General features: G+C 39.5%; 1 protein-coding gene across 3 annotated transcripts; it reads left to right on the forward strand.

Moving 5' to 3' along the window:
• On the forward strand, nt 1-25569 carry HMGN3 (high mobility group nucleosomal binding domain 3). Of its 3 annotated transcripts, none has more exons than XM_082050008.1 (6): nt 1-209; nt 14584-14634; nt 20590-20619; nt 21261-21308; nt 23623-23736; nt 23854-24244. In XM_082050008.1, exons 1-6 carry the CDS (start codon nt 195-197, stop codon nt 23983-23985), a joined length of 390 nt encoding a protein of 129 aa, XP_081906134.1. In that variant the 5' UTR covers nt 1-194; the 3' UTR covers nt 23986-24244. The 3 variants fall into 3 exon arrangements, with proteins under 3 accessions (XP_081906134.1, XP_081906132.1, XP_081906133.1); XM_082050006.1 differs by lacking the exon at nt 23854-24244 and adding an exon at nt 24251-25569 and having other exon boundaries at nt 6-209; XM_082050007.1 differs by lacking the exon at nt 23854-24244 and adding an exon at nt 24251-25569 and having other exon boundaries at nt 6-209; nt 23623-23695.

Here is a 25569-nt window from a genome sequence, read left to right on the forward strand (position 1 = left end):
GCTGCCCCGCTCTGCCCGCCCCGTCGGCGAGGCGGGCGCTGGCGGTGGGGGCTGCCGGGGCGCCGGGGGCGGCGGGCACCGGGCAGAGCTGCGGGCACCAGCGACACCGGTGTCGCCGCCACCACCGGGCGGATCCGCGCTTCTGCCGGAGCTTCTTTCGTCGCTTTACTTCGGCGGCCCGGAGCAGGGACATTATGCCGAAGAGAAAGGTGAGGCGCCTTGGGAGTGCGGCGGGTCCTGCCTCCGTGCCTACCCGGGGCGAGGAGCCGAGCGGCGGTCGGTCGGCGAAACGCGCGTTAGGGGCCGAGGGCGCCTGCTGCTTCCCCGCCGCCGCTCCGGAGCCCGCGGATCGCTGCCGAGCCCGGGTATTTCGCTGCCTGTTGCAAGCCCCCTCCACCCCTCCCCGCCGCTCCCTGCGCCGCCGCCGCCCCCTGTTTACTTTCCCGGCGCCGCGCGGGGCGGCGTCGCCCCCGTCCCCGGGGGTGAAGTCGCTATCACAACTCCGGCCCCCCCTCCTCCTTCCTCCGCCGCCTGGGAGAAACGCTGCAGCAGCTGCAGCTTCGCCGCTGGCCCCCGGCGGGAGGAGTTTCCTGCTCGCAAACTCCGGCAGCCGCCGCCGCGGGGGGAGCGCCGGGGAGGGAGCAGCCCCCACCCGGGCGGCCGGATCCCGCCGCCTCCTCCCGCCGTGTCAGGGTGATGGCTCTGAGGTAAAAGGGAGGAGGGGTGAGGCAAGCCATGTTTAAAACAAACTACACCCTTCTCCTCGCCTCCCGCCGCAGACCCGTATGTACCAACTCCGGCGCCCATCCGGGCAGGGCCCCCGGGGGCGGCCACCGGGGCGGGGCGGGGAGGCGCCTCCTGAGGGAGGGAGCGCGGCCCCCGCCGTCCCCCGCCGAGCTGGGGAAGCCATGGCGGGGGACCAGGGCCGGCTCTCGCTGCCGGCCGTTCTTGGCTCTGCGGGCGGGCAGCCTCCTCGGGAGGGAGCCGTCAGTGCGGGCCGGGTTGTGAGATCGCGATCCCGAAGAGAGAGAAACTTAGGCGGCCCTTCAGCGGCCCGGCCCAGTGTTGTGGGGTTTTGTCTGCCCCTCTCCTTCCTGCTTGAACCCGGAGCTTTGGGGTGCGCGGCGTCCCGGCGCCGGGGAGCGTTTGCCGTGCTGGCAGGGGGTGGCAGCCGGTCCCCTCCCCTGCCAGGTGCGGGGCTCCCCTGCCCGGCCCCAGGGGGTGGGTGACCGAGCGGGGCCATGCTGGAGGTCGCCATCGAGAACTCGCTGCCCGCCTTCTGCGGACGCTAATTGAGCCTAACGAGAGACTTGACACTAACACACACTGTGACAAAAAAAATAGCTGCAGTTCTTTAATTTTAACTAGGTCAGCGAAGGGAAAGCCATTTGTGTTTTTTGGGGATTTCCCAAATGTCACCTATAACCTCCTAATAGACTGTGTCTGGGCTGGGGCTCAAATCTATTAAAGTTACAGGTAGATGATGGCTTCCATGTAGCTCAGTGTTCAATTCTTGTCCTTATTCTTTTTGGGAGATATCAAAATGTCAAATGGTAAAGTATGCTACTGAATTAATTAATTCATAGTGAAGAACCTGATTTCAGTTCTGAAAATTGATACAGCTGTGGGGTTGATTGCCTTTATTTGGGTATGTGGGCTTGAAGTTAGTGAATGTTGGGCACTTTTTCCTCTTGCTCTTCTGTCATTGCACACTCACATAGGCCTCACGTGCTTTTGCTCTTTTAGTGCTGTTGCTTGTCATCAGGAAAAAGTAAAAAATTAGCCTCTGCTCATAGGACTTTCTACAACTTTGGACACCTGGCAAACTTCCTACCCTGTTTCCTTTGCCTTTCTGTGTTCTTATACTATGGATAATGTTTCAGACTCTTCTTCCTAAGAGAGGGTGAAGTCACTGATGTAGGTTTTTGTGGTCTGTTGTGCAATGTTTATTAAGAGGAACTATCTTTGCGTTGTAAGTCCACAAGAACACATCTTTTTCTAGAAGATTATTTTAAAAGTAATAAAAACATTATATTTGGTATCAGAGCAATGGAAATGAATTTTAACGGTACAGTAAATTTTGATCTACTTAGCATTGTATGGGTAAACATTTAAATGTTAAGATTATTTATTAAATGTGGATTTGGGGAAACACTGGTTCCAGGCAAATTGTGTTATTAATGGGTTAGCCTTTTGAGAAAAGTGGAATTGCCATAAGTATTCTACAACAGTCAGTTTTACTCTAGAATAACATTCACAGAGTGAGAAGTTAGTGATACAGCAGTAGTTGAATAATTACACCAGTCAGCTTCCACATGGAGACAAGACCATCTCATGCAGCTAATAGTCAACTCTTCTATTAGAATTTCTAACTTTTAAAAAAGCTGCTAACACTGAAAGTTTTATAAGGAAATAAACATCAAAAGTCAAAATGAGATCTTTTCACTGTTATGGGGGTAAGTAAATAATATTATAGAAAGGGCATGAATCCACCTGTACTTGTTGTTGTGTGTGCCTTAGTTATCTAAACTGGCTGGTGCTTTTTGTTTGCTTTTCTTTTCATCTCTAGGTAAACTGAAGTCAGTTGCTGAGTCTGTGGTCTTATGTTCACTATGAATATTATGGACAGAGAAATGTAGACTGTCTCCCCTTCTGTAGAGGGCTGCGGCCTGAGCTATTGGCGTGCCATTGGTTGAGAGTCACATAGAAGAGGAAGAACTCATTGTGTGTTGAGATGATGTTACATACAGCACTAAAACAAAAAGAGGCCGAACTCTGGACTCCTTCTGTCAGATTTCTTTACCCTTTGTCTGTTGTAATAATGTTGTGGTGTGAACATGGCCTTTCACAAGAAGAATGGCATGTCAGTGTGGGATACACCAGAATGCTTGTTATGGTATTGATAGCAATGAACGCCTTGAAGTGAATTGGTGTGTTTTGTTTTATGGCTTGTCTTGCTGGAATTAGCTCTTGAGTCATTTTGGAAAACTCCTTGACCTTGAAATAGCTTTAGTAAAAATGCCTCAATGTTAGCCATGAAGGGAGAAAGAAAGTTTCTGTACCTGATGACAAGGAAAATCATTGTATGATTACATAAACCCATGTGCATAAGCATGTGTACATCAGCTTTAATGTGATCGTCATCAAGATGAGTGGTACTTGCACCTTTGTGTAGAATGTGCACCATCTCTGAGGAATATTGGTAGGTCAAGTGGTGACTTATCTAGTATTGAATGGGGAACCTGTCACTTAGTTGACATTGCACTCCAAAATGACCGAACTTGTTCTTTAATCTGACTCCATGCAATATGACCTGCACCTCACATGTTGTTTTGAAAACACTTGCAGTTGAATCAGATGGGAGGACTCAATGCAACTTTTTCTTAAGGCTCTTTTTGATGTAACATCTTTGAATATTGCTGCTGTTTCAGAGCAAATAAAAGTATCATGCTCTAATTAGCCATTTCAGTAGGCTATTTGCTGCCTCGTCAGGAATGTTAGTTTCTGCAGTACAGTCAATGCTGTGAAAATGTAATAGAGAACATCTGTGGTAGGTTCCTGTTCTGTTGTGCAAATCACTTTCTCTGAAGTCAGAGAGACTAGTTGGTTACATTTACTGCAGAAAACCAGTCTGAATATTTTGCTTGGAATAGGGCTTTTTTAGCGGAAGTTAGAAGGGGCCATATTCCAGTGTTGTCCTATTGTAGTGCATTTAGTTACATGATCACATGATAGTTTTTTGTGGAACTTTTATGTTACTAGTTGTTTTGACAATCACGTATCTAATCAATGTATTTTCTAGTCCTTGGGGTTAAACTCTAGGTACTAACCTAGAGCTGTTAAATTCTAATTATGCTTTTTTTTTTGTCTGGGCCTAAACTCAGTTCTCTTTGTGAAATCTTTCAGTTTGCATTTCTGAAGTGTCATGAATATTCAAATAGAAAGGTTGTTCCTCATCCACTGATAGGAAAATGGGGCACAGAAGTAAATGGCTGAGATGTTGGAATAGTTCCTTGTTGTTGGGTTCTCAGGTTAAGATTTCTGTCCTGATTTTTTATTCCCTCTAACAAGCACCTCCTGCACTCTGAGTGGTTCAATTGTTGTTACTTCTCCAAATTTGTCTTCTTCCTTCATAGTGTGTATGAAGAAACTGAGGAACTTGCAATAGTAACAGGCTCCCTAAAATTTTGCTGGAGCAACTTGTATGTGATCAAACACCAAGTAGCTAATGAATACGAGGGTTCTGCAGATGACAGCCCTGTTTGCTGTGGCTCTGAATGATCCCACTGTCACCCCTTGGTCCATGGAATGAGGTGTAGATCTTGTGCAAAGAGTAGTAGGTGAATTTGTGTACATAGTGCAGCAGTATGAAGTGCACTCAAGTGCTGTGCTGCTCCAGTTTATATCCCTTTCGGTGTTTTGATACTTCAGCTGTGTATCGGACCATGTCAATTCAGTATACCAGCATCAATGTAACAGTGTGTTTTCTGCTCAGGTAATCTTCATTTTTGAAAGAAGCTGCAGTGATGATGTGGGAACTTGCACCTTGCCAACAACTTGTTTCATTACTGGGGTTGGAAGCTCTTGGTCTGTAGCAGAGGCACTGTTCAGCTTATCCTAGAAACACAACTAACAGGACACACTGTTAGCAGTGGGACATAGAAATGGGGGAGGTTCCATGTTTTATTTCATGCTCTGGAGGCCGTTATAAATTAGAAGGGAAAAGGGGGTGAGTATCAGATCCAGATGTCTTGGCTGCTGCCCTTTTCCCACTCCCATCCTTTCCCACTTCTCTCTCCAGACTTCTCACTTGAAATTCCCCTGCATTTTGTGCTGCTTCCTTCTCTCTCCCTGTGCTGCATGAGGACTAAGAGCAGAAGTCCAAGCTCTTAAAAGGTAGTTTCTCTTTCCACTTTTCCCATGAGGTCAATCCTAGACCTTTCAGTAATGACTGGAAAACAGGCTAGGCAACAGCAGAAGATGACAATCTTAATAGATTGCAGGATTCTTCTAATAAAAGGGAAAATGATCTTTTGTCACTTAGCAATTTTAGGAATTGTTTGTACTAAATTCATAACTGTTAAGAATTTTAAACCTTGATATATTTAAAGCAGTTAAAAACTGTGTAGCTGGCCTATTTTGGATATCTGTTAACCAGACTGACTCAAAGAAAAGTTAAGCAGAAGAGATCACAAATTTTTGTCTTGAGTATGGGACGCTTAGTTGTAATACAGTGTAGCAATGTTGAGTGGCACTGAAGAAAAAACATGCTTGAGGAATGCTGCTATGTTATGTTGCAATAAATTATGTTTACAGAGCTATTGAACACATGCAACAAATATTTGTGTTTTAAATTAAAGATACACTTTAAAACGGCTTAGAAAGAGCAAATTATATAATTTTAGCTATTACTATTTTAAGAGTTACAGAGATTAAGAACTTAATTGACCAAGGATTTTTAGATCTAAAATGTTTCTGAGTGTTTTATACAAGTTTGTAAAACTCTGGCCCATTTATCAGTAATTGAGAACAATGTATATACATTTTCTTCTTAGACTACAGTGAAATACAGTTGGACTTAGTGAGTGGGCAACCTAAAAATTGTTAAGGTTTTCACTGAATTGTCATTTAAAAAGCATTCTTAATGTTCCTTGGGAGCATTAAATCTTGATACCTGATGAAGTGTAGCCAGTAGTACACTCTACTTTGTAAGTTATCTCCTCTGAGTTCAAAACTAACCAGGTGGAGGTAATGTTTTATGTACAGTAATTTAAGACACCAACATGGGTAATATTATTTTGTATTCTATGCTATCAGTATTATTAAGTTTAAAAAAATTGAGAGTCCTGTGTGTAAACGGAAGGTAGCAGGTATATGCTATTTAGTTTAAGGCTGCTCTTCTCTCTTATTTGAAAAACTTCACTTTCTCTGCTGTTTTATACCCAAGCAGTAGCTGTGTATAGGACTGGTATGTTCCAAGATATATCCTTGTTTCAGAGAAATTTTATGAAGTTGAATTTTTCTTGACATGAGTGTAATACTGTCTTTTTTGTAGAGTATAAGTAAACCAGATCCAAATAGTTCTCTGGGAAATTAGCACTTCATAGGATCATAAAGGCCCCTATCTATTTTCTGTTCTTTAACTGCACTAAGCTAGCACAGTGATTTATCCCATGGTCCAGTAGCCAAAAAGGTGTTTTCAGGTGCTGGATGTAGTGTTTCAGGCCACAGTCCACTTAATACACTTAATACTTGTTTACTTAACATGTTTGAACGTACTTTTTTTTTTTTTTTATCCTGGATCATTTTACTGATACAGTTTAGAGGTGCTGCACGGTGTCACAGTGAGTGTGTGGTGTAACCTGTTAGAAGGGAGTAGGGCCAAGAATGAGCAACTGGCTGCATGCAGAAGATGCTCTTACACCACTTGGCAAAATTAGTAGTGTGGGACTTTACAGTTTGGACTGTAGTTCAACAGGTATTTCAAGCTGGCATGTATGGGCCAAAAGAAGTAAATCCAGATATTCATTCCTGTCCTTACTCTGATTTAACCTGTGTCTTATCATATGTGTTTTTGGACAGGCCTGTCTGCTGATCTAGTTTCCCATCTCTCGGCCCAAAGAGTTAAGGTGTCTTATTGGCAGGAATGATAGGTGAGGGAGGGCAGAACTCTTCTTAGCAGCATCCAGGCATTAATCAGATGGCAGCCTTAGCCAGCCTTTCTTTGATTGTCCCTAACTTAGAGTGCATAGAAGAGTATTCTTTAATTCATTAGAATAATCAGAACAACTCAGTGGTGAAATTGTGTCCTTGCACCATTGAGGAAGACATTTGGCTAATTTCTCAATTTTTGTTTGTGTATTTGGTTTTGTGGGTTTTTGTGTGTGTTTGTTTCCCCTTTGGTGTCTTTGGAAATTACCAATTTTCAATTATTTACTCCTGTAACTTGGAGATAGAGCTCCTGTCTTCCCATAGTAAAGAGTGGGTGTTCTTGGTAACAGTGAAAACTGAAAATATAAAAAGCACTATTCTCTAAGAATGTTGGGATCTGCCTGCACAAAAAAAAAATTGCCTATGCTCCCATCAACGCTGGCTTTGTTGGGACCATTGGGTATGTTTGCTCTCCCCACCTAGCTTTCTGTTTTGCCCTAATGCTACCTGAGTTAGTAGTAGCAGAGAGCACTTCCATAGTTGGAAACCAAGCATCTTAATGACGTTTTTACCTCTGCAGTGTTTTATTCCTCTCAAGCAGAGTTAAGAAGAGGTGTTGGTGCTCTATTTGTAGTGGGAAAGCATCCTTTATCTCTGCTGCATTGTTTCTTCCTTATCCTACCTGCATCCTCTTGGAGACATTTTACTTTTTTCTTCTGTTGAAACTGCATTTGGCTTGTCTATGAAGCTCTCCATTCTGTCTGTTGTGGCAGAGCAATGCTCCTGTTAACCCCAGCTGGAATTATTACCGGGTTATAAGAGGTCGGTGTGTCTAAGGCATTGTACCTGTTATGCCTTTGATACTTGCCTTGTACTTGTGGACCTGTTGTCATCATCTCAGAGATCTTATGTGCTGTGGCACCAGTTAGTTGAAACAACAAAATGTTATTTTCTAGTTTATTGTGGGTTTATCACAATTAGATCATCTGGGAGGGAATTATACTTTTTTTTCAGGCATTCAGAGTATTTTTCTTTGTCAGAGGTGCCTATTTTCAGGAATCAGTTGTTATTGAAAATGGTTGTCTAAATTTAATCTCTAAGTACATATTTTATTTTTTTTTCAGAAGTACTTTGTGATAGTTTTGCTTTGCAGATCTGATCAGTATTATTTAGATACAGATTTCAGAACCTAATCTTCGAGGTTTTAAAAGCTGTGGCTCTGTATGTAGACTTGCACGAGTCGATCAGCTTCATCTCACTTGCGGAACTGGCATCAGCTTTGAAAGGTCAGAGAAATAATATTATTAGGGATTGGATTTCTTCCATCATATTCTTTGAATCTGCCTTTTATTTTATGGCAGCAGTAAAATGGTTAAGCAAATATTGAGACAAGAATTTACCTACTACCTAGCTGAATTATCACATTTGGTATTCAGGGGAAAATGAACAATTTCAAATGTACTGTACTCACTGCTCCCATGGCTGATCTCTATTTTTTCAAAATGCAGCTGATTACTTCACTGTCTGAAGAAGGAACTGTCTGTCTAATTTTAAATTACAATGCTATTTTTTTTAAATCTGAGCCTTTAGAAGCTGCTGTTGCTTCTTTACTCTGCTATAGGTAGGAGATGTCCTGTGCAAAAAACTGACTACAGGGAAGGCAGACTTGGAAGGGAAAATAAAAGCCAAGCTATTTGTGGGACTTTAAAAATGTTCCATCAAATATACATGTATTTTACCTTATATGGCTCAATATTTGACCTCTTTTCGTGAAAATATCAAAACCTTGATCTACAATGATGGAATTTCCTCCTTCGGGAAAAAAATATATTCTGGCTGGTTTTGGGTATCTAGGAATACCCCGGGCCTAACTTGGTTTCTGTCTCTTCTGTCTTGTCTGGAAGAGCATAAAGATCACAGCAGTTAATTGTTAAGAATTGAGGAATTTAATAAAATGCATTTTATGAATCTGCTGATTTTGTTTATAACTAGGCTGTTTGTATTCTTATTTTCTCTTATATTCTTTGAAAATGCAATGTGTGTTAACCAGTTGCTCTATTTAGCTTGAATCTTTAAGCAACAATGGAGACTTGGATCAGGAAACATTTTGGCTAATTTCCCCCAGTTGCTTATTAATACAAGGGGATATTAATGGTCTTCTTTATATTTAATTTTTTTAAGTAGCGTTTGTCTTTTCAGAACTTTACTATCTTGACATTTCCCCCCAAAGAATTAGAAAATTGAATATTCTACTCTTGATAGATGTAAGATGGAGGTATTTAAATTCTAAAAATGACATATTATATAATATTTCATTATAATAGTTCTTAATGGAAAAGATTAACATATTATATACTTAATAAATATTTAAGCAGGGGTTGGTTTGTTATTTTTGTTTGAGGTTTTTTATTTTTGTGAAGACTATATCTACGTGTATATATATGTGTGTGTATTTGTGTGCGTGTGTATATATATATATATATATATATACACACGCACACCATGTATATACAAAAAAAACCTCAAGCCAAAAGCCTCAGGTTTTTTTTGATGAAATCAATGCAGGTATAATTTTGGATAAGTATTTTAAAAAATCCAACCACTAATCAGATTTATTCTGTACTTCACTTGTGGTTTTGGCAGAATTCGTTGCTTTTTAAATTAGTGGTATGCATTTTTTTTTCTTGTCCAGGATCATGCTCGTGGTAAAAAAAAAAAAAAGAAATGAAGGGGTGTAGTAGGAAGAATACCTGATTTCTTAAAGCACTTATTATGGAGAATTAATTTTACTTGCAAAGTTCATTCACATTGGTTTGGCAGTGAGCACTGTTCTATCCACTGAAAACAGATCAAAGAACTAGCTGTAAACAAAGGTGAATGATAAGATGCTGGAGGAGCTACATGAAGAAACTATGGTTAGAAGGGTGTTGCAGGAGTTGGTGTTGAATTAACCAACATGTAATCTTCATTAATTAAACCAATAAATAAAGAGCATTTTAATTACGTTTATGAACTGGCATGAAGTTCAGAGCTGCTCTGAAGAGAATTAGAAGACCTAGGATGTATGGGGAAACAATTTATTGAATTAAATTTAGTCTAATGCAGAGTTCTACTCAAAGGGAAGTAAAAGGAAGAAAAAATTTAGGAAAACTGCAGTAAACACTGAAAAAGGCTTAGGACTTGATATATATTCTTGCACTGTGGTTTTGTAGCAAGCTTTTATTGCATTTTGGTTGGTGAAAGAAGTTGTTGGAGGAATGACCAAAGCATTACATCACAGAAATTGCAGCTAGAATTGCGAGCCAGGAAAGTATCTGCAGGCAAATGCCATTGCAGGCAGCATATCAAGATGTGGCAGAACAAAATAGCTTGCAAAGAAGGGAGGATACACTATAGAGAATGCTCAAGTGCTAGGACGGTTAAGACTTTCTGCCTAACTTCTTAATGTGGTAGTTAGAATGAAACTGGCATCTGCTTTCTTTTTTTCTTTATTTTTTTTTTCCATGTGGGTTTGAAAGGACTAATTCCTGTCCCATCAGAGACAAAGTGTTGAGTGTCAGCTAGTAATAAGATCCTTCAGAGAATGAAAGATCTATTTCATTTTATAAGCAACCTTCTGTACTGTTACTTCTCACATACTTGTATTTTTATTCTTCATGCTTTTTAATGTTCTCTTTTATAACAGTACAATCCATTAATTTCAGTACAAACAGAATACTTATCCGGAAGCTGGTCACTGCAAGTTCAAACATGTACCTTTGGATCTCTCAAGCAGACATCAATAACTTCACTGTTTTGTGTTACTTTACTCCTATTACATCCTGCTTATATTGCAGGGTTAAGATTAGAAATATTGAAACTTTTTCTCTCTTTTGTGGTGCATCTCTACCAGGTAACCAAGCCTTAAGAACAATTAAAAAAAAAAAAAAAAAAAAAAAGAAATTTGCTTATGTATTCTGTTAAATGTTTCCTTAAAACAGTTATCTAATTTTCTGTTTTCAACTTAACAGTCCTGTAATGGTGTTGGCATTGCAGACACCACATTATTGTCCTGGTGTGTGCAAGCACAGATTCTTACGTATACTTCACAACTCGTGAAACACAAGAATTGTCTATACCAACAAGCTCAATTTTAATGTTACTTTGATTTTTTTTTTAATGTTCTCTATCATCTATTAATATTCTCTTGTTTTTTCCAGTCCTCTCAAAGTAGTTTTCTAAGTTGTCCCTTAAAAAGGGTGGGGTAAAAACAAATTTTAAAAAAAGTTGGTTGCTGATATACACAGGGAGTCTTGCATGCAACCTTCCAGGTTAATTTTGTGGTATAAAAGTTATGCAACACTGACAGACAGTACAAAGCTTCACTACAGCTTAATTTACAATCTTATTGTGCCAGTTATGTAGTGCCAATTGAGCTATGACACGTGTGGTCATATGAGCCTAAAACTTGCTATTAGTTTAAATGTCAAAAGCATATTTAGAGTTAGACAGTCATATTATTTCCTCCTGTGTATCTCTATGATTGGGAAAAAAAAAAAATCACTATTAGCTGTGTCCTTATTTGCTTTTTTATTTTATCTGTCTTGTCTCTTGTAGGCATCCATCCAGTATCAGGCACAGCAGGCCTATAGGGACTACTTTATGAGTATAATACAGGCATATGATGGAGTACAGCTGAAGAATTACTGAGGTTGGAGTACTGCCCTTGTCAAGTGATTCAGTGCTTGCTTTCATCTTTGATTTTGCTGCACAAAACTTGCAGTGTGGACAGTCCCGTTCCTGACTAGTTTACGATGTAAGGCACAGTATCCAGGGTGCATTTTAATGTGACTGGGGTGTCATGTGAAATATGGTGAGCCATAGGATTACGTCATGTGGAAAAACGTGCCAAGGGGATGGGTTATATAGTATGTTTGGTTGCTTTGAAGCCAGAGTTGCTTCAGTAGTTTGTCACCGGGACAAAAGACGGGGGAAGGGCTCCTGTGGAAGAGTTAGGGACAAGGACTTTAAGGTTTTGTTGGTATCTACTGAAAAGTCCTGTGACTTCAAGATACTAGTGCAGACAGTCGCTGCGTGTGGTGTGCCAGGTTCTTTGGGAACTGTGCTTGGCTTAAATCCATTTGTGTACAAATCTCTCTGGTCCCAAGGGAGGGGAGAAAGTGCTGCAAAAGCTAGTGTGAAGATCCACATCAGCCAGGGCTCACTGGAATGTCTAAGCAGAACTCACAGAGGGGAAAATGAAATTTTGGTTCCTCTTTTAATAAATATACTGTAGCTGTATCCGGCATACTCTTTTTTGTATGTATGTCTATCAGCTTAAAGAGTCCCAGGTTGCTGCAACTGCCCTGTGCCACTTCATTCTTGTCTGTTATACTGGCTCAATTGTTTGTGCAGCTGTGCAGTAAAATGATTCTGCTGGAGCAGGGAAGACTATATATTTATAATTTGTAGATACATTTATAATATTTATAAATTTGTTTAAGCAGCAGGCTATTTTTCAGCTGAATCAATTACCTTATTCATGACATGGCCTCCCACACAGCTCTGCCAGCCTACTGGGGAGCCAAAGCCCTGGGAGGATGAGTGCAGCCTCCAAGTGCCTGGACTTGTAGTGATTGCTGAGGGCAGGGAGCAGGTCTGAAATGGAAATGAGAGCGTCAGAACCCCTTGCTACTTACTCACACCTCGGAGATTTTAGCTGTCCATGTTTCTCCATGGAGAAAGTTTTGTGGCCTTCAGGATTACTGTTGGGTTTTCTAACTTGAGGGGGATTGCTGGGCTAATTAGCTAGCTTAATTGAACTATGCTCTGTAATACATCATAGTAGTATACAGTGGTTGTGGTTGCATTAAGCGTATTTTAATATATTTATCCCCCTGAGGTTAGCTTCATGAGCAGTTTTTAAAATCTGTTGTCAATAATATTGGCATCTAAAATCAGGCTGCCATGTCCAACAGAAATCTAGGAGACTTGTCTTTCATTAGTGCTGAAGAGAATGGGGTAAATTCCTATGTGTTAACTGTGCAGTGTTGCAGGATGAGAGTTTGCTCCTGGACAATCACTGCAAGACCATTGGCATGTGGCAGCGCCATCTCGTGATTATTTAGCCCGGTTCAAAGCTTTGTGGTTCCTAAAAGTGAAGCAGGGTGAAACAGCCCGATTGTGGAGTGTCAGTCAGCTTCATTTAGTTTATGGTGAGTTTCTTAGCCTGGCTTCTGAAGGAAATGAATCATGCTGTCATTCTGTCCCTGCCCTTGTGAATCTTGAGCTTCTTGGCCACTGTGAGGAAAAAATTATAAAATCTGAGAGCACTTCCATATTAATAGGTGCCTAGGAGAGGAAGGATGCTATTCTAGTGCCCTCCTAGGGAAAGGGTGCAGTGCAAGTTTGTTATACTTGAGAAAATCCATATAGGAGAAAGAGATGTTATGAATTCATGGAGTACAGAGGAGTTATACCCAGAGCTTGTACTGTATTGTGAGCTGAAGTGGGAAGTTGTAGGAAACAAGACTTAGTTGCTGATAGTGATCACAGAACTACTTGTTTTTGTTTTCCGTATGACTTCTGATGCTCCCAGCATCACAGCCTCAAGCTGTAGCAATTCTTCAGTAACCAAACTGAAAGGCTTTTAGGAATGCAAACCTGACACAATCCTGCAGGCAGCTGGTGAGGCTGCAGTCGCGTAGGGAACGGTCAGGCTCCATTTTGGATGCCTGACTCTGTTGCTATTCTGAGTTGCTCTACGCTGCGCAGTGCTGCTTAACTTCCTGCTGTTTTCTAGCTACTTAGATGATCAGTCCTCTGTGTTTTTTTTTTAAACCAGCTGCTTTTGTGGCATGTGTCCTTTCTATCAGGATACCACACAGTAACAAAGCCACATTTTATTCTCGGGGAGGGGTGGGGTGGGGGGTGTCTTTCTGTATGTTAGAGCCCAAAGCCAGGAGAAAGCAGTGGTCAACTGCTGCAAACCAGCCGGGCTTTTTCTCTGCTCCAAACCATAACTGCGTAACTCCGAGATGTTCTGTGTCAAAATCTGTGCGGAGTAAAGGAAAAGATAACTAGCCTGTTCCTTTACTGATCGAAAAACAAAATAGGAACCAAATTGCATTCTCTACTGCTTGTTAAATGCCTTTTTTAACCACATGCCATTCTTGTAGTTCTAACTGCTGCTGCTCACCATTTTTTTCCCTGAATTGCTTGCTCCTAGGTGGAAACAATTTTTGTTTTTTTATTTTTGTTCTCCCTCCCTTGTGGCTTCACTGAGCTTTCTATAGTACCTCTGGAAGACCAGCATTAGAATGGTCAGGTTGATACTTTGTTCTTGTGAAGAAACATGTTTGTCCTGAGCTTTCCTGTTAATGTCTTGCTGTTCTACTGATTTTTGTTATTCTGATGGAGTAGATGAAATTAGAGAAAGATACTTATTAAAAGCTTAGAGCTGAGTGAGCCTGAGGCACAAAAGGAGTAAATGAGGTAAAGAAATCACTAATTTCAGTAATGCTGTGCTTTTTTGGCTCATCTAATCATTTCTCAGTACTAGTTAAGTTCATGTTTGGGAAGAAATGTGTTAAATTTCTTAGGGATTTCAGAAGTCCTAGAAGAGCAAGCCTCAGATTTCCAGTTCATACTGTTGTGCTACCAGCTGCTGATTAGATGGAGCTCCCACTGGAACCTGTGGATGGTTTAGTTAATTGGCTAGAGGGACCACTGAGGGATGCTGCGTAATATGGGATTTATGCACCTGGTGATGATCAGTCCTTGTGTTCTTGCTTGGAAAATCTAGAATGACTTTGGTACAATGCTGCTTGTAAATAATAAAGTAAATTTGCTGCAATGTTTAGAAGGAAGAATCTTCACTATAATCTTTGTTTTGCTCTTGCCTGGATGCTTTTAAGTCTGCAATAAAAACACTGACTTAATATTTTCTTTCAGTCTCCAGAGGGTGCTGAAGGCAAGGATGCAGCAAAAGTAACTAAACAAGAGGCAAGTATAGTTTTGTTTTGTTTTGTTTTGTTTTGTTTTGTTTTGTTTTGTTTTGTTTTGTTTTGTTTTGTTTTGTTTTGTTTTGTTTTGTTTTGTTTTGTTTTGTTTTGTTTTGTTTTGTTTTGTTTTGTTTTGTTTTGTTTTTAAATGTATTGTGGCATGTGATTATTTGACCGGAGATCTGCAGTCTTGCATCTCAGAAAACTATGCATTGCTCTAGCCCTTCTAGTGAGGTGTTTTCAGTGGGAGTAATGACAGTGAACCATGTTTGTAGCTTATCTGACATAATTTGGTTTTGGTGCACTGAGGATTCAGACAACTTATTAGTATACAAAATAAATTTCAGAAACACTTAAGGCTTTGATAGACAAGCTCTGGTGGATCTTGTGGCAAAAGTGTAGGATGCTGCTGCCTGGAACTGCTGCACTGTCTCTGGTGGATTGGCAGAAGAGGGTTAATGCATGCACCTCAGCCAGTCTACTTCAAAACTATTCTTAGCGTAAGTGTCTGATGGAAGGGTGCCTTGAATTAAGATACCAGGCTCTAAACTGGAGCAGCTGACACATTTGTCTGTTTTCTTTGTCTGAATTTCTTTTAAGGGCACAGTAACTTCTGTCAGAGAAGGCAAGGAGACAGCTGGTGGTACTTTGGCCTCTACAGCAAAGTTTGCTAGTTTGTTTGCCACAGCCCTTAATGTGTATTTAAAAAACAGGTAGAGAATTATGAGGATTAATTTTCTTAGGTTGTCATCTTTTCTGGAAGACAAAGTTAAATCAGGACTTTGAAAATAATAGGTGAATATTCAAATGAGTTACCAATTAATTCCTCTTCTTGTAAATCTGAACACATTTAAACAGGAAAGGAAAAAGAGTCTAATGAAGTTTTACACTTTCTGAATTGTGAAGTTGTTTGTTGCTCAGTCTGGCAGAAAAAGATGGCACAGTGGAAATGTTAAAAAATTTCAGACAATAGTAAAGTTTACTATAAGCTCCTGGAAAAAAAAAAAAAAAAAGAGAAATCTGAGAGGAATAGAATTTGATACCTTGGTATCTTCCTATGGAATTTTCTAGAAGACAAATCAGTTCATTTTTCATAAAGTATGAAAAGGCTGATTAAATAATAGTAAAAATGTAATCTCCTTTGCTCTAAATTAGTGTTTTTCTCTGTCCAAGTTTAAATATTATTCCTTCAAGAGCCAAAAAAAAGTAAAAGTTCCTTCCCCAAGAAATTTGAGACTAGATTGCTGGAATAAATACATGGGCTCTCTGGAGAGAGCCCTCTGACTCTGAAATGTGAGAGCTCTTAGGGTAGTCTTCAGTCAAGGTGAGATAATAGTGGCTTTTGATGCTGCAGAAAAAAAATATATTAAGACAGTCTCGGTATAGATACACCTGTAGTACTTAGTGTGTGAATGAGGAAAATATACGTAGGATTAAATTAGAAACTGTGGGAGCTCTTGGAATAGGTAGAATTTATGTAGGAAGGGTGGCTGTAGTCTGAACCAAGAGAGACCTGTGTGGATGGCACCGAGGAGATCTTCTGAATTATTTTAAACAACACATCTGAGGGGAGACTGGCAAGTTCTTGAGAGCATGTAGGCTGAAGTCAGAACTCCCTGTTGGTGCAGGGAGCAGGGGCCAGCACAGAAGCCATAAAAGTTTGCATCTGAAAAGATAAAGAGTGTTCTTGAGAAATAAAGCCCTGATCAATTCATGCTTCTGAAAACAGGCAATCAAGACAAAATACAAAAGCTGCAAATCTAAATTTAGGCAGCTTTGGACAATGTGGCTTTAAATGAGGACATGGTTGTAATGGGTAACTCAGAAACTTGTTGGGACACTGTGACACCAAGGCACAAATTATACAGGGTTAAGAACCAAGTTGCATTAGTGGTAGAATGCCTTTCTGTCACATGTCTTTAATATTTCTCTAGATTAATTGTATCAATAAGTACAGCAGAATCCTCTGTGGGTTGCCAAGCCCTGTGTAAATGGGAAGCATATAGTCTAGAAGTCATGCCAGGTATCATCTGATCGCAATAATAAAAGTGGCAATGGGTTGTTAAGGCAGAACAGAGAGGCTCTGAGGACAGAAATAGTGTTGGTTGAGATTTCAGTTACCCTTCAGAGATTTGGTAAAAGGCATGGGATAGCATTACAAAGACAAAAAAGATAAAACTATAAATGCTTGCTTCCTGGAGGAACAAGTGCAAGGACCAATAAAAAGGATAATCAGGTCTTTATTTTGATTCTCAGTGGTATGTAGGAGCTAGCTAAAAAGACAGTTGTCGGGGAACTATTCTGTAATTGTGATCATAATATATCAAGTTCATCATCCTTGCAGGGATGCAAGCACAAATAAACTCCACCATGGTAAGATTTGATATCAAGAAAGGGAATTTTGTTAAAAAATGAGAGCCTATTAAAAGGAGCACCTAAAAAGTTTAATGGTTTCAGGCAGCAGAAAGACTTTGTGTAGAAATGCCTATTATTTTTCAAAAGCCCTCACTGTCTCCCCCCAAACCAACCAACCAAAACCCACAAAATTACTTAATAATAAAATAAGGGAAATTTATTATTTTTAGAGGGCTTTTTTTTGTATAGATGGAAAAATAATGAGGAAAGGAGCAAACCCTCCAGCATGGCAAATGTGAAGCTGAAGAACAGTGATGAAATTTTTGCTATGGAGAACTCCTGAGGAGGTTCTCACAGTGGAGCCTTTTCTCATGGGGGTAGAATCTGGAGAACATTCTTTAACTAGTATGAGTGAGGACTAGACAGTATTCACCAGCAATTGCTAAACTGATAAGTGCAATTTACTGCTTGCATTGGCCTCATTACCAGAGTGACTGAAGGTGATTAAATGCTCCCAGGACTTTTGATAAGAGATTCTGGAAAACACAGACTGAGAGTCCAACTTGCAAAACTAGTTTTTTAAAAAAAAATATATATGTGGACAAATGTATACTGGAAGAAGTCATACTTCAGGCAGTAGAGTCCTTTGTTAAAGGCAAGGGATATAAGGATGATAGTATGCCAACTGTTTTAGTTTACTTGCATGTAAAGAATGCTTTTTGATAAGGCTTCCCAAGGACGTTCTGAAAGAAACTAAGCTAGCATGGATTAAAGGGAAGATCTTCCTAAGAATTGGTAACAGATAAAGATCTGAGAAGAGGGTAGGGAAGTAGTAGTTAATTTTCATAATGGAGGAGAATTATCAGTGGAGTATTGGAAGAATTAGCGTTTGGGCTTGTGCTGCTGAATATATTAATTAAAGATGTAGGAGAAGAGGTACTGGAGAAATGACAGAGTTTGCAAAAAGGTTATCAGGATAGTCAGAGAGACTGAGAAGGCTGTTACGTCAGTGGTAACTGGTAACTAGGTGAAAAGATATCAATAGAAATTAAATATGGAGAAATGCAAATTAATACACAAAGGGGAGGGGAAGACACAGTGATGGTCACCAAATCAGCTGTTAATCAGGGGAGAGCCTGTGACATCACAGTGAATATAGTTACTAGAAAACGTCATTTCTTCTAAACACACGGCAAGTAGAATGTAGGAAAAAATACTAGAGAACAGAGTGTGAAACATCAGCGTATCCCAAGATGAATTTGTTGTGTTCCCAGATGTGGGACTACCAAATGAACTTTTCCTGACCCTTTCTTAAAAAGGCCATGACAGAATGAAGAGGGTACCAATGGGACAAACGGAGCATGCAGAGCATCTTACAAACAAAACCCCAACAACCCAGATTTTCTGGAACTCTTGACTTTTTGTTTAACAGAAGCATGATAAAGTCATCAGTAACGCAGAGAAGGGCAGTGAGGGAATTATTACTCATGTAACCTGAAAACAACAGGAATCCAATGAAATTAAGAGGAAAGAAGCCTGAAGGAAATATGACAGAGGGGGAAGGTTTTGCTTTTTGTTTTCACTGCACTACGTAATCCTATTACAAAACTCATTGCATCATCACAGGATGTTATGGAAACTGAAAGTGTAAATGATTTCACTAGGTTATTAGACGAATTTATGGAGAAATTCCAAATTATGGAGGAAATGACCCTCGGGGATGATTAAACACATGACGTGGATATAATATCCAGATTGGAAACTTCACAACTGTAGATTGCCAGAAGCCAGCACCGTGGGAAAGTGCAAAGTGTTGTTTTGTGTCTGCCCTGTTTCATAGACTCTTTCTGTAGACGTTTGCTAGTGGGCCAGTGTCAAATAGAGGGTTGGGCAAGCTGCTGGTTTATGGGGTAGTACAGCTGTTCAGAGGGGGACAAGGGTTCCAAAAGCACAATCAAATGTGACCTTTGCTGACTTGACTGCAGTTCCTTCCTTATAATCAGATAACACAAAGTACATACAACCTGTGAATAAGAATTACAATTACTTACCTTCTCAGGCATTGTTAAAGAATTGAGGGTTTCTGCTGAGTTTCTTATGGTGACACAAGCCTTTAATGAAACCAATAATGAAACAGGAACAGTTGGGGAATATAGGAAAGAATTGTAATTTATTTAAACCAACATACTATGCTTTAAAAAGTAGATACTAACAAAACATTCCAGTGCCCAAGTGCTGAGGCATAGAAATCATCAGTTAAGAAAACAGAATTGTAAAAGAAGATGCCTTGAGCTAGGAGTTCTTTGATTACCTGGCCAAGTGAAATGCTTTATTTAACCTGTTGTAAAATAGTGCTAGGCTGTTTAACAAGCAGTTGATATTCGAAATTGCCAAGAAAAGAGAGGTTTATTTTTTTTGTTAACAATGCATAAATATTTGATAGTTGAAAATGTCTTTAGGTGTTTTTTGACAAGACTTCTATTTTGCTGGATAGAAACCTGAACTATTCACTATGGCTTTCCACTAAAAATACTGATATGGCTCCAATGAATACAAATTACTGCATTCTTCAGATACTAACAACAGCTTTTTCCTCTTGTAAGATGTGTGGAGCCATGTTTTTTTCAGCTCAGCTGAAATGCTTAATATGTAATTAAGATACTTTTTTATTTACTGCTTAAGCTATGTTACATTGGATATTTGTTGCATTTGAGTTGTCCCTTTATTTTGGTTACAAGTGTAATTCCAGTTTTATGACACAGACCAAACTTGAAATCTGATAAGCATGCGGTGTAACTGGATCATGGGTTCATCTTCTTTAATGAATACAAAAATATTTGGAACAAACTAATGTGCTTACATCTATTTCTAAGACTTAACTCATCTTCAGTAATAAATTTATGACAAAGAACAGAGCGAAATAAAATTTAATAAGGAAAGCGTGTTGAAGTGATAAAGAAAGGTGGAGGAAAGCAGAATATCTGCCTTCTTTCCTTTTGAGAACTGTGGTTAAGTGGAAGAAATAATTTGTCTCATCCTGCAGCTGTCTTTGTGCACCTGGACTCTCAGATTGAGTGTGTGGGGAACTGAGGAAGTAGAAGGACTTAGCTTCATATTTTAAAATTTTAGCACTCTGGTATCTGCTAGGGAAGGATGATAACTTTATTCTGCTGTTAATCAGATGGTATTTTTACCTGTTATTACAAGTAGCATCTGCTATATCATAGAAACATAATTCTAGGTATTTATGAGAAATGTTCAGTGTCCTGTGCACAGGTAGTCAAGCTTGCTGTATTTGTGAACCTTTCGTAGGGTAGCAAGAGACTCTGAAGTACTTATAAAATGGGAGCTGAAGTGCTTAACCATATGGAGATTTAGACATTATAATTCCTTAACAGGTTTTATTACCAATTTTCACATCACTTTGTACCTTTAAAGTTTTGATTGTCCAAGATGAGGAAGACATGAATTATGTTTGCCAACAGAGACGTATCTTTGTAGGGATGTATTTTATGCTGTCACTTATGAAATGACTGATACTATGTTGCTTTGGATGCTGTTTGCTGTAAGCCTATTTAAAAAGTTGTCTTTTTTCTTATAGCCCACAAGACGATCAGCAAGATTGTCAGCTGTAAGTATGTACAATGCCTCTTGGTATATACTTTTCTAGGCACATATGGTTTCTTAGGCCAAACAGGTTTGTTAATATTTTTGTTGATTCAATTTTTATTCTTGCTGTGGGATACTTAAGAACTCCAGAGCTAAAGTTATCTGTGTTTTCTTGGTTTCAGGTTGTTCTGACAAAAGATGTATTTCCCTACCTCAGTGCAACACTGTCTGTTATATGCAATATTGACTTCATACTGTTTTGCAGGCCGATGTTAAGTTGTGAAATCCAGCTTCTTCTCTGGGAAGGAGAAAGAGCTGTCCTTCAAGGACTTCATTTGATGCCACTACTAGTATTCCGTTTTAGTTCCTCTTCTCTGTTAGAACATATCTGACTTTTGCTTTTTAATAGGTACTACTCATCCCCGTGTTTTACTCTTAGAATGACCCCCAATTTGCTTTGACTCCCAGATGAGTGAGCTAATGAAAATAGGTGTGTACAGTGATGAGGTGTATTTGTACATTAAGTTTTTTCAGTTTTCTAGATGCATACTAACGAGCAGGAAGTAGGGAAGGTGTGGGGTGGGGGGGAGCTGGGGTGTGGGGGTGGCTGGCTGACTACTGGCAATATGTCTAACACATCATGCAACTAAAAATGTTTTATAGAAACCTGCTCCACCAAAACCTGAACCCAAACCAAGGAAAACCACGAAGGTAAACAATTTTATTTTTAGTTGTCATCATTGTAGCCAATAGTAAGCAAGTGTACTACTTCTTTGCATTTCAAACAGTTCAATTCACAGTGGTTTTTGAGAGGTATCAGCTACTCTGCCCTCGCCAGAGCTCCATGTCCCCCCTTCTCCTTTGTGGGGGGAGGCGGAAATAATTATTTTCTTTCAGTTCCACCCCTTCCTGGCCTCATTACAGGCCCAAACAAAATGTCATGCCTGTTTGATATGCAGACCATGTTAGTTTGTAGTGAATTCCTAGTTTAAGAAGAATCTTTACCTTTCCTACACCTTTCCTGAAATGTGCAGCTTTTACTGAGTAAGCTGCATGCGAGACCTAACAATTTCTACAGTAGGATTTAAGATTGCTCTGTGCCATCCTGTTTCCTTGTCTGGAGGGGGAGTACTTCATTTCATAGTGAGGAACTCTTATCTGTTCTTGAAGCCTGGCTGTTGCTGAGAATGCACAATTATAATTAAAGGTGAAATCAAATATATTTAAATTGAATGGTTTGGCTTTTCTAGGCCAGTTACAGTCAAATTAAAATCTTATTAGTATCTGAAATACCTTTTCAGGATTTCTGCATATAAATCATGTACTTCAGAAACTGTAGATTTATTTGTGCCCAAGGGGAATGTTAAATAAGAGCAATTGCTTTATCAGAAAAAAACATACTGCTGAAGCTGAGTCTAGCACTGCTCACACTTACATTTTTCAAGTCCTTTTATTGGTATCTCACTTGGGCGAGAATCAGGATACAAAGTCTGCATGTGGAAGTAAAACTCTGTGACTTTGAATACTTTATGGTTTACCAAATGAAATTACCAATAAAGTCTTGCTGAGTCCATCCTGCTCCCCTCATAGAAAGAGTATTAATAAAGGAGGGAATATGGTGCTTCTGTGGCTTCCTGTACGTGCTATGAAATGAGCTGGGTGTTACGGAGTCAGCCTAAGCTGCATGAGGCATGTTTGAAGCTCATTTCAGGCAATTCGAATCCTTGATGACATTATTGTAAGTAACGTTTTAATATGGTAATCTGCTTTTTTTCCAGACTCTTAACTGGATCATATTTTTAAGAGCACATTAATCTTGCTGTCCTAAACAGAAAACAGCAATGTATACTCTGAACCTACTAGTAAACAACCCAAGATGGTACAGTTAATTTTTAGTGCTAAAAGCTTTCAAATTATGGATTTACTCAATCAAGTCCTTAGCTTGTTCTTTTGTAGGTGTAGAGTTGATACTATACTCACACCGCCAAAAGCTTCTCAGTTACGCACCACAGCTGCTGTGTAACGCTGAAGCTGAAGGGTGGAAGGAGTAACCCAGGCTGCCCTGGACCTGGGATTCCTGGCACTCCCTCCTCGCTGCCCTGCTCCTGCGGGGGGATTGCTGGGGAAGGGTAGTTGATGAAGGGGGACTGGCCTTAATGTCCCTCTTCACAGCTACTGTTGCCACGTTGCATGGAGAAGTTGGAGCAAATGATCACGTGGAAGATCTCCACAGTGTTTTTCAGAGCTACTTTAAATACTAATGTAAAATATTCAATGAAATACCATTTTAATTTTTATCTCATTACACTTTAAATCCTCTAGTTGCTTTAGATCACAAATATGTATATAGAGGAAAGATTAAAAAAAAACCAGACCACCAGCATATGAATTGTTTGTTTAAGAGCAAATCTCTAAATGAAACTGTAGCTGTTAGAATAGTTCCTTTTGATAAATTCTCTGTTTTGTGTTGCTGCAGATGGCTTTTATCAGAGTTTGGCTTCCCAGTGTGTTGGTTGGTTCTTTCATTGACATGGAATGAACATCACAGATGTTATCAAAATGACAAAAGGGCAGCCAACAAAAATGCTTAAGTTTTTAAACCTAATTTAATATTTCATGTTAATTGAACGGGTAGTGCTGCTACACAAGCAGTATGGTGTTTGTGTTTGGCTGAATTAAGCTTTCAATATACTGTAATTGGATTTGTTCATACAGATACCTTGTATATACCTCTGTATATATAGCTCAGCTCTGCGAAAGTAGTTTAAGGGGGTTTTGTATCCCTGTAAATTAGCAGAAACAATAAAGAAACAGACATCAGCCTTTTCTAGAAATTTTGAGTGTCTCGCTATAACTTTTGTGGATGTACATTTTCCAGGTAGTCTTTAGCTGGTTTTCTGTTTCAGTCCAGCACATGCAGCTTGCCAAGAGTTTCTTTTTAGTTCATATGAAGGTCTTTTTCTAAAGATGTAGGTTGCTGGCTACTCATGCTATGTCTATGCCCATGTTTTTAATCTTCTGTCAGAAGGAACCTGGAGCAAAGGCCAACAAAGGTGCTAAAGGGAAGAAGGATGAAAAACAAGAAGCTGCAAAGGAAGGTACTACACCATCTGAAAATGGTGAAAATAAAGCTGAAGAGGTACTTTCCACACATAACTCCTGCTGATTGAATCAGTGCTTTTTTAATTATTCAGCCTTTCAGACATTGATAGCATGTTCATAATGTTTCTTTTTATTGCCCATAATGTTATTGCAGATTCGCATCTCTCGCTCAGCTGTTAGTGTTTCAACATCCAGAGGTGCCCCACCCAGCACACTGTCAGTAAAAGGGCAGATTGAAACAGTGAAAGTTGAGGGTACGGTAGAGCATTCAGCATGTGTGCAGTGAATAGGAACAGGTAGTAGTGTGGTGCTTTTCAGTGTGAACAATGGAAGCTGACAGGTAAGGCTCGTGTTGCTTTTGAAAAGCTGGGACCAGTAATTGAAGAGAAGTGTGTGAATGTACCTGTTTTGTTTGTGTAAATGTGACATGGACATAGGTTTGAAAGGGAGCTGTTGCAAACAAGAAATCAAAGAGTAAGGGCAGTTTGGGTATTTAGGCATGTAGTGGCAGTTTACTATAGTAATTAATTTCTTTTTTTTCTTCTCCACAGGCTCAGAAAACTGAATCTGTAGGTGACAAGAATGAATGAAATATCATGAAAATTTTGGGTTGATTTTATGTACCTCTTGGGCAACTTTTAAAAGATATTTTTATCAAGTATTTTGTAAATGCTAATTTTTTTAGGACTATGATAGTTGACATATTAAACTGTATATGAACATTTCCCTTCTCATAACAGTGCTTTTAGAAATTCCCATTGTTGCCAAGTAATATAAATATGAACTTAATATTGCAAGGTATGTGTAAAATTGGATCAGCATTCCATACACTTGCTTTAAGAAATTAAGTCTTGTGCATATGGTGATGTTTTTACTGTGCGTATTTGAATTTTTCATGCAGTTTTTCTAGAGCAATAATCAGTGGTGCTTTTGTACTTAGGGTTTATGTGATTTTAATGAAACATGGATAGATGTGGCCACCTGCTGACTATTTTGGGTTCTTTTAATGGATTAAAATAAAAGGTCTCCTTGCCTGCAAAACTACAGCCTCCTAATATTTTCTCTAAATCTGAGGAATGCTTTACTCATATTTTCAACTGTTACAAGGAAGACTAAATGATTTGCATGCAGTCTCTTTGCTTTTCTGTTGATGTCTGATTAAAAATACCCATACAGGAGTAGCAGGCTGGGATTTTCAGTGGTCCACAACTTAAGGGACTTAGAAATACATTCTTCAGATAGACTCTCACAGGGTGAGTAGAGTTGCCATACTCTATCAGGATCTTGCATCTGTAATCAGCTATCAGTATGGAATTAATTGCTTGATTGGTAGAGACATGCAGTAACCATTAAAAGCAGCTTTGTTTTTTTCCCCCATTCCTTTTTCTTTTACTGGAGAAAACTTGCATTGTACGCCGTGGAAAGCTTGCTTTCTATCTGCAGCCTCAAATTTAATATAAATAGTAATTGCTGTTCTGCTTCAGCTGAGGACAGTTGTTAATACAATGAAATAGCTGTTAAACAGCGCTATATATTTGGTACCTGGTAGAAATGGAACAATGAAAGTTATTTTTGAGGTAATTGTGGTGATATGGTGGATTAGCTAATGATTTTTCTTTTTTTCTTTTTTTTTTTTAAAACATCCATGTTTCAACTCTGCAGCTCATTCTAAGCACCTTTTATAATTTTTCTCCTTCTCTTTTCTCTAGGGGCCCTGGTATTTCTATTGTTACTTCTGGGATGGGAGGGGTGAGAGAAAAGATGTTCCCTGTTCTTCAGTAACATTGATTTGTATTACTCAAGTGGTGGCCATTATGGCTGAGGATATCTTTTGCTTGTTGAAGTCAATAAATAAATGACTGTTGCCTGA

Source organism: Streptopelia decaocto, assembly GCF_964273445.1.
Source record: "Streptopelia decaocto genome assembly, chromosome: 3".
Lineage (NCBI taxonomy): Eukaryota > Metazoa > Chordata > Aves > Columbiformes > Columbidae > Streptopelia > Streptopelia decaocto.

Excerpts from the sequence above, each read along its gene's own strand:
- HMGN3 (XM_082050008.1), top strand. Across the intron at positions 14,635-20,589 it reads CAAAAGTAACTAAACAAGAG|CCCACAAGACGATCAGCAAG; the intron begins GCAAGTATAGTT and ends TTTTTCTTATAG. Across the intron at positions 20,620-21,260 it reads GATCAGCAAGATTGTCAGCT|AAACCTGCTCCACCAAAACC; the intron begins GTAAGTATGTAC and ends AATGTTTTATAG.